This window comes from Oncorhynchus keta, chromosome 20 (assembly GCF_023373465.1).
Source record: "Oncorhynchus keta strain PuntledgeMale-10-30-2019 chromosome 20, Oket_V2, whole genome shotgun sequence".
NCBI classification, from domain to species: domain Eukaryota; kingdom Metazoa; phylum Chordata; class Actinopteri; order Salmoniformes; family Salmonidae; genus Oncorhynchus; species Oncorhynchus keta.
The window spans coordinates 20,583,918-20,593,581 of NC_068440.1; the positions used below are offsets into that span (position 1 = coordinate 20,583,918).

The window sequence follows — 9,664 nt, forward strand, 5'->3', positions numbered from 1 at the left end:
TAAAAGGCCGGGATGGGCGCTCTGCGTACACACACACACACACACACACTCTGAATACACAAGCAGGCCAAGGGAGGCTGTGAAGTTGAATGGCATAGCTCAAAGCCTTTCTCCTCTCCCCCTCCTCCCCTCTGTCCTCCTCTCCCTCTCTCTTTTTCCAAACCGCCAAACCGTTCTCCCTCCTTTCTCCAGCTCAGAGGAATTCATTAACTCACTCTCCACAGAGACACTATGGAAATCAAGAGTCTACAAAGGGAGAGAGAGCGAGAGAGAGAGAGAGAGAGAGAGAGAGAGAGAGAGAGAGAGAGAGAGAGAGAGAGAGAGAGAGAGAGAGAGGAGGGGAGAGGGTGGTGGAGAGAGAGAGAGAGAGAGAGAGAGAGAGAGAGAGAGAGAGAGAGAGAGAGAGAGAGAGAGGGGGGTGGAGAGAGAGAGAGAGAGAGAGAGAGAGAGAGAGAGAGAGGGGGGAGGGGAGAGGGTGGTGGAGAGAGAGAGAGAGAGAGAGAGAGAGAGAGAGAGAGAGAGAGAGAGAGAGAGAGAGAGAGAGAGAGAGAGAGAGAGAGAGAGGGGAGGGTGGTGGAGAGAGAGAGAGAGAGAGAGAGAGAGAGAGAGAGAGAGAGAGAGAGGGAGAGAGAGAGGGAGGGAGGGAGGGAGGGAGGGAGGGAGGGAGGGAGGGAGGGAGGGAGGGAGGGAGGGAGGGAGGGGGACAGAGAGAGAGAGAGAGAGATGGAGGGCTATATTATCCTATTAGATGGTGGATGTGTTTCATTTCCTTCGTCTGTCATGATAGAGGCATTTATTTTGAAGTGATGAACTCACACGTGAGAGAGAAAGAAAGAAAGAATGAAAGAAAGAAAAAGAGGGAAAGATAAATAGATAGACAAATGAGGGGAAAGAGAGAGAGAAGGTGAAAGAGAGCGAGAGAGAGAGTGAAAGAGAGGGAGTGAGAGAGAAAGTGAGAGAGAGATGGTGGGTGAGAGTCTTTAACGTTGCTCTTTTATGGAGCTGGAATGGATTCCCCTGGCTCCACTTACCTTAGCAATGAGGATATAACCACTTTCCATGAATGCCATTTAAAATGCCATGGAGTTTAAGCATCCATCACACACACACACACACACACACACACACACACACACATACATACACACACACTGCTACCCCCAGCACTGCTCGTCATAATGTGTATTTAGAAAACAGCTTTGAGATTCATGAGCCGAGCCCTGGGTGCCAGAGCTGGAATATAAACTTTGTGTGTGTGTGTGTGTGTGTGTGTGTGTGTGTGTGTGTGTGTGTGTGTGTGTGTGTGTGTGTGTGTGTGTGTGTGTGTGTGTGTGTGTGTGTGTGTGTGTGTGTGTGTGTGTGTGTGTGTGTGTGTGTGTGTGTGTGTGTGTGTGTGTGTGTGTGTGTGTGTGTGTGTGTGTGGCAGCTAGGGGTTTGCCAGCTCAGAGTGAGCTTTAAACACTGTAATTAAATCATTAGGGTCTTCTCAGTGCTTCACAGCACAGGGCTGAGAGGAGAGGGGAGGAGAGAGAGAGGGAGGGAGAAAGAGATGGAGAGGAGAGGATAGTGGAGGAAAGAGCGAAATATGGAAAAAGAGGTGGAGAATGAGAGAGAGGGGAGAGAGGGGAGGGAAGAGAGAGAGAAAACCTAGCCAGCCCTCCATACCCAGCCATCCTCATCAGCTAGTCCACCGTGAAATGATGAATCTGTGTTTAGGAGGATCACTAATTACTAATCTAACATCTGATGGAGTCCACATCCAGGGGGCTACAGGAGGGGTGTATGAGGGTACAGGGGCACAAAACAGGGTGCTAAACCTCATTAGATGTGTGTGTGTGTGTGTGTGTGTGTGTGTGTGTGTGTGTGTGTGTGTGTGTGTGTGTGTGTGTGTGTGTGTGTGTGTGTGTGTGTGTGTGTGTGTGTGTGTGTGTGTGTGTGTGTGTGTGTGTGTGTGTGTGTGTGTGTGTGTGTGTGTGTGTGTGTGTGTGCAGGTTTTAGAGTAGCCTACATGTATCTCTTTTTGAATAAAGGGATCAGGATTATTTCATTGAAGTGTAGTGCAGACAGGGATTAAGATTTAAAAAATGAAAGAGAAAGATTTCACCCTTTCACATTGTATGTATGTTGGTGGCATTTCATAGCCGTGCCACTGTTAATTAAATGTTGTTGATGACTGCTAATACAGCTGGCAATTGCACTCAACTTTCAGTACATTTCTCAAATAAATTAAAACAAATTTCCCATGTCTAAAACATGAAATCCTAAATGTTACATGGTTAGGAAGGTTAGGTTTGAAATTCGGACTAGACTAATCTTGTGAAAACTCGTTGATAAATATATCTAACTCATATATAGTTATAAGTTATGTAAACATTCTGCCTAGGTAGATGTATTTTCCTATTTAGGCTACTAGAATCTCTCAACATCTGTTTTCCTTCCATGGACAGACCTCGTGTCTCATATCTACACAATCTTTTCCCTCTCCCTCCATCTCTATCTCACTCTTTACGCCCCTTCTATCTTGAATTGTAATCTTAAAATATGCTTCAGTGATTTCCGTCGATATCACCCGACATTCCGCGGTATCTGTTGCCGGCCGAGTCGACGCTTCCCTCGGCCATCTGGTGCCCATGCTGTCGCCGATACTCCTCTGGAGCGGTTCTAGTTCGCAGTCTCCCAGGACCACTTACATATTTAGACTTAATTATAATGTAGCGAGAAAGTATAATGCACCATAAGAGTAGTTAGGAAGAGTTTGGAAATAGATTTTAAAAAATGGTCTAGGCTCAAATGAATGCAAAATGCTTTTGTTATAGGTCTACATGATTTATTTATCGTAGGGCTATTTATTATATAATACACATTCTTGGATAAATGTATCGTTATTGTTATTAAGCCAGTTGTTTAATAATCAGGCCTTCATACAATATTAATACTATTGTTATTATTGTAGAATCCTTTTTTCTGTTGTTTGTTTTCATTGTTTATTTGAACACCCATTAAGAAAATGAAAGAACGGTGATTATGAGAAAAGAGATCTCCCTTTATCTCTTACACACACACACACACACACACACACACACACACACACACACACACACACACACACACACACACACACACACACACACACACACACACACACACACACACACACACACACACACACACACACACACACACACACAGGACCCAGAGAAGGAACCAATGCACTGATCGCTTGCCCGGGGCATAGGAGGGGCTTGGTTGTTAAGCAGCCTGCCAATCATCCCGTCAGCTCTACTAGAGAGAGTCCTGCGGGGAGAGAGAGAGGCTTTACTGGGCGCTCAAGTGCCAAACTCATAACTACCATTGGAGCTTGCTGCGCTGACGGGGAGTGGGACTGTCTGTCTGACTGACTACCCGTGATTTGTAATTTAGACATCCTTATCTTTCTGGGAAACTGGGAATTCCTCCTATTTTCCTTTCCTCCCTTGTGACACGGAATTTACTGCGCCCTTCTCTACGGACATGTCTTTCTCGCAGCTGGGGTACCCCCAGTTTCTAAGTGGCTCCCAGGAGGTTTATGGGGGCGACCGGGCCGGCTCTGGCCGGGATGGAGGCGCCGAGAGCGGCGTGAATCAGGCAGCTACTGCCGCTGCTGTTAGCTCGATGCTGGGGATGTATGGTAACCCGTGGGCGGCTCAGAACTACAGCGCGTTTCTCCCCTACAGCGGTGCAGACCTCGCCCTCATATCGCAAATGGTAGGAGAAACGGTTTCTTGGAACGTATAATTGGAACTTTGTTCGAGTGGTTGTTTCTCAAATGTTGATTGAATGTGCAGGCCAGTTAAATACATGCAAGTGGATTGCCTTTAAGGATAGGAAAGTTTCATATTCTAATATAATGGGATTGTAATAGGGAAAATGTTTTATATTTTGAGCTCTTTTCAATCATGTTTTTCGGAACTGAAATGTCTGGTCCTTGAAATAGGGACAAAAAGAGTTTATGGGATTTTCTGATTTATTATTCATGGCACAATACCAAAAGTCTAAATGTGAGTCATTAAAACAAATCGTTTGCATATTTTCATCTGGTAGCTTATTTCGATAATAAGATAAAATTAATTTTAAATTTCCTCAGAAATATTAAGATTAGATTAAACAAACAATTAGACATGAGAGAGATTAGCCTAAGTGATGGCTGGATTATACATTATTTTCCATATAAAATACATCTCATAATTAATTAGCAATTTGATAAAATATTCAGTTTAATTTATATACCCATATTGTCAATTATGTAGAATTATTTAGGGTAATATTTAAAGTTTGGGGAATTGACCAAAATAAGACCTATTGTAGGCTATAAGAAATTGGAGATATCGGTGCTTGTATGAAAAAGCCAGAAACAAAATCTCCATAACCTAGACAAAATAACAATTGCCTAATTGTCGTTAATTAACTGGTCGTTAATTATTTTAGGAGATAGCCTACACAGTGTGAGATTACACTGGAAGTGTGACATCATTGTTTATCAGGATTTGTGAGATTCAGTTTCACCTTTCAAAACAAACTCATACTGAGCGAACTGATATGGGGTAGTTTTTCAACATTACCCTACAGTCATAATACCCAGGATACTGTAAACTTATTTTGCGTTGGAAAATCAATAAAGGCCTACAAATTGGATAAAAACAAATAGGCCTCGAACTATTACATTTTTGGAGAGATAAACATTACATATATTTCTACCACTATTTCTGTCCCCCAGAACTCCCAGTATGATCTGAAGGACAGCCCCGGAGTTCACCCGGGAGGTCTGGCTGTCCACACCGGCGCGGGGTTCTACCCGTATGGCCAGTATGGCTACGGCGACCCGAACCGAGCCAAGGCCGCCACCAGGGAGACCACCAGCACTCTGAAGGCCTGGCTGCAGGAGCACCAGAAGAACCCGTATCCCACCAAGGGAGAGAAGATCATGCTGGCCATCATCACCAAGATGACACTTACACAGGTATATAAGGATAAAGGTTTCTACTGCTATGGGGGATAAAATAGGTTTAGGCCAGGAGTATTTCTACTAGGCCTACATGATTTGACCTGGAAAACTCCGGGCCCTGCCATACTTTAAATATGTCTGCCTGTCAGTGTGTTTTGCCTGTGCTGTTCTCATGTCTGCCAGTTTAATATATACTAATTTGATTAATGACTAACCTAATTCTGAATAGTTTTAATAAAGGATCAACAGTATATAAATTAATTCCTTCGTCCGCCCAGGTGTCCACGTGGTTCGCCAACGCGCGCAGGCGTCTGAAGAAGGAGAACAAGGTGACGTGGGGCCGCAGCGCGGAGGACCGGGATGGACGGATCTTCAGTAGTGACAATGAGGACGAGCCTGAGAAACAGGAGAGCGAGGATGAAGAGGACGAGGAGATCGATTTAGAGAGTATCGACATTGATAAAGTCGAGGAGAACCGTGGAGATCAGAGGGAAGGGGAGGGAGAGGGGAAGCTGGCATCGGATTCGAGTAGCTTGGAGAGCCAGAGGAAGCTGTCTGTTGAAGCCCTCAGAGGCATGGAGGGTCCTATTTCTCTCATCAAGGCGCCGGTTGGTGCTTGTAAAAACGCAGTGGATCTTTCCCCCAATGGACCGGGGTGCCAGAGGCCCCCACAGAACAAACCCAAAATCTGGTCTCTGGCGGAGACAGCCACAAGCCCCGACAGTTCCCATAAACCTTCCCCGGCTGCCTCAGCTCCTCACGCGGCCACGTCTCCCTCCCACCACCCGGCCCTACTCCCGGGTCATGGAATATACACTTGCCAGATAGGGAAGCAGCTCCACAACTGGGCCAACGCAGCGTTCCTCAGTGCCAACTCTCTTCTGGGCGTCAGGTCGCTTCTCAGCACGGCAAACCCAGCTGGACACCACATGCCTCTCCATGGCGCACTGAAGCGTCAGGACGCAAGGGCGACGCAGGCTTCAGGGGCATCCGAGGACGAGAGTGGAGATGAGTCTTCGGAGAGCTTCAGTCCAAAGCGAGATGGTATGTATTGTAGTGTAGCCTAGGCCTGCATATGTTTATGATTGTGAATCGAGGCTATTTTTCATCTGCTTGGAAATGAATAACAGTCTCATGAATTCGGCCCAGTGTTCTTCTTCAGTTGTCAAAATAACAATTTCCACATATGGCACACTATTTTGATCTAACACTCGTTTTAATTCATGTTGTGTATTGTGATATTTCTGAAAACTAACATTTGGCTATATAAATCAGCTATAGCCTAGAGCCTAATAAACAATACATTCATTTCGAAGCGGTCACAGGCCTACAACAACACACAAATACCGTGGAGTGGCTAACAGGTGTGTCATCTCGATTAATTAGCTAAGTGCTCTGCCATATATGACAATGACTTTAAATTAAATCCCAAATTGATGAGCATTGGGTGACCGTGGCACTCCAAAATGTTTGTTTTTTTAAAGGACAAAAAGATGTAATCTCATTTCACCGTTTTAATATCGGCTGGGCAGTCTAACGTGTTTCGGCAGTTATGCCTTCATCAAAGCATCACTCAAATACTATTGCATTAAAAACAGGCTTAACTTAATTCAAAATAGGTCTACTAAGTATATTGATTATTTTACTGATTTGCCTGATTGTTTATTTGTTTACAGATGACGTGACTATTCGCAGGTCTGGCTCGCCGAAGTCTCCCTTCCAGCTGATCACCGACAGGTAAGATATTTCAAACCTCATTGTGACATTATGTCAAGTGTCATCTATATTATAATCATCCAGTAGGCCTAAATGAACCTTTTAACCCGCCGTTAAAGGCCGTTTCACCTGACGGAATGGCTTGTCACAGCTCGAGCTCATAAATCATCTGAAGAGATCTAATCGGTCTAGTTTAACGGCTTTTAACGCCTCACTAGACACCGTTTAATACGGCCAACAGGGGTGGAACGGGCGCCATTGACTTATCATCGTTCACGCAATTTAAATAATCTACCCTCAATTTATTCACGCCTTGCCAGTGAATACACATATGTTGAGGGAGGATATGAAATAGGCCTGATAGCAATATCGTTATAGGAAATGAATTATTCAATGTCACACTCATTTAAATTTTCTGACGTTTGTATTTTCTTTTCTCTTCATCAAAAGATCTCACCACGGAACCGCGCAACGCGCGCTCTCGACCATTTCCACAATATGAAGAGTGAAGAGTTATCATCGGAGAATAATCTGGAATAATTATTTAACGAAGAACAATTTATCGAATAGTCTACTATTTTTGAGAGTGAAACATAAGATTCAACTCGTCAGATTTTAAAACAGTAGGCCTATATGATGCGAGACAAGATTCATAGCCTATAGGCCTGTTTTTGATCACACACATGTTCCGTATTGCCATTTATACTGGCAATGTTTGTCTTTGCTGTGTATGTTTGTTTTCTGTTTTATTTTCTATGAAAAAGTTATCGACATGTAAATAATTTGTTTAAAGGATATATTTTTGAGAAATAAACTTAATCGTGGTCATAGACTTTGATTTATTTTTATATTCTTCATCCAGTAGCCTACGCCTACAGTCTTATCAAATATATCGTTTTCCATTTTGCATGATTTACAACGATGATGATGATAAACCATAGCCAATGTTACATCATTGGGGCTGCAGGTAGCGTTTGAGAGCGTTGGGATAGTAACTAAAAGGTCGCTGCTTCGAATGCCCGGGCTGATTTGGCGAAAAATCTTAACTCCAATTGCTCCTGGATAAGAGCGTCTGCTAAAATAACAAACATGTAAATAATTGAAAATGTGTGCAGCATTTGGCCAATAACCCAATGTAACCGAAGCTCTTTAATTGGCTTTGTCATTCAGGTCAGGGATTATGTGAAAAAACGAGACAGCTAGGTAAACACTCACCATATGTACATTTGACATGTGAAGTGTTTAAAAAAACCTTCGAAATTAATGTAAAGTGTTCCAAAAACATGAAATCGTGTCATTTTTCTGTACGAGTCTGCAACGACATTATTTCTTCAATGTGACTGTCTTGGTACTTTGGGTGCCAACATGGCGCTCATTCAAATTCTAAATGTGGAACGCAGTTTGCTTAACTGTAGAGGCCTATTTCCCTGGCTCTCCACTCTCCCTCCCCACCTTTCATCCCGGATTAGCCTCTTAGAGCCCCGATGATGCAGCCTCTGAAATATGGATCAGAGAAGAGGAAAGGCCATCAGCCGGTATGGGGGCTGTGTGTGTGTGTGTGTGTGTGATATGGGGGTCACTCATGAAGCCATCATGACCTCCAAAAGCCCAGCAGGGTCTCAACAGCTTAGAAGAGAGAGAGAGAGAGAGAGAGAGAGAGAGAGAGAGAGAGAGAGAGAGAGAGAGAGAGAGAGAGAGAGAGAGAGAGAGAGAGAGAGAGAGAGAGAGAGAGAGAGAGAGAGAGAGAGAGAGAGAGAGAGAGAGAGAGAGAGAGAGAGAGAGAGAACGAGGTCTGGGGGATAAAGGGAAGAAAAGGAGAGATGGGGGTGGGTAATTTTTATCTCAATATCAAATTCTTTCTGGGTAACAATTAGGTACCTTACTGTGATTGTTTTCAATTAAAATGGTCAAGAAGAAACAAAAATAGCTTCTTAGTTAAGAGCAATTTCTCAAGCAAGAATCTTGCTAGGACTAGCTGTTATTGGCAGAGAGGTTTGGAACTCTCTTATTGGTCTATTAACTCATTTACCGCCTGATGATGTCCCACCAAAAAAGCTGACATTTCAGCTCTTACACTAAAAGGGCATTATCATAATTTTCACAATTTCACAGTATTATTCCATTCTCATAGTGTGGAAATATATGTAAAACACAGAAAAATCTCATTTTGACTGCACCGGGCCTTTAAGGCGAGGCCAATACGACACGAATGCCTACACAGCACATATTTGGGATGTGAGAAAGTCATGGTTGATTTATGCCATGTCACTGGTGTGTCACTGATGAACACATTTGGAGAGACAGAGCAGCAACAGATCTCCATGAGTTATGCACTGGGCTAAACGCCACAACATTCTTACTGTCTTACTGTATTGATGATATACATATCTGATGTAGCCTGACACACATTTCATCATCCTAACCCAGGGGCGGCAGGGTAGCCTAGTGGTTAGAGCGTTGGACTAGTAACCGAAAGGTTGCAAGTTCGAATCACCGAGCTGACAAGGTACAAATCTGTCGTTCTGCCCCTGAACAGGCAGTTAACCCACTGTTCCTAGGCCGTCATTGAAAATAAGAATTTGTTCTTAACTGACTTGCCTAGTAAAATAAAGGTTTCATATATTGCACTGATTATCACTCTTGAGCTGATGCTTATTGACTGAGCATCGGGGAGAACAACAGCCTTCAACTGTGACTGTATTCACAATATAGCATGGTCTCGGAATTGTACTTTACCGCTTAAATATGTCGTGAGTAAAGGGTTTATATTGGGACAAAAATTGAATAATCAATTTATTTTAAAAAGTGTCTAATTTGTATCTAGAACTACAAGTACTGCATCTACAAACACATGTACTATAGCAGGGGAACTCAGGTACTATTTGAGAAGGTCCGGTTACACACATTTCCTAGGTGGCAAAGGCCCGGATGGATAATGTCATTTTTTGGCGTAGTAACAAACCCCCA

The 9,664-nt window shown here is 43.6% G+C and overlaps 1 protein-coding gene across 1 annotated transcript; it reads left to right on the plus strand.

Annotated features, from left to right (window-relative positions):
- Positions 1 to 3,300: 3,300 nt before the first annotated feature.
- irx1b (iroquois homeobox 1b) lies at positions 3,301 to 7,545 on the plus strand. Its single transcript, XM_035764521.2, has 5 exons — positions 3,301 to 3,744; positions 4,754 to 4,996; positions 5,260 to 6,025; positions 6,658 to 6,718; positions 7,148 to 7,545. The coding sequence occupies exons 1-5, from the start codon at positions 3,511 to 3,513 to the stop codon at positions 7,197 to 7,199; spliced, it is 1,356 nt and encodes a 451-aa protein (XP_035620414.2). The 5' UTR covers positions 3,301 to 3,510; the 3' UTR covers positions 7,200 to 7,545.
- Positions 7,546 to 9,664: the final 2,119 nt, after the last annotated feature.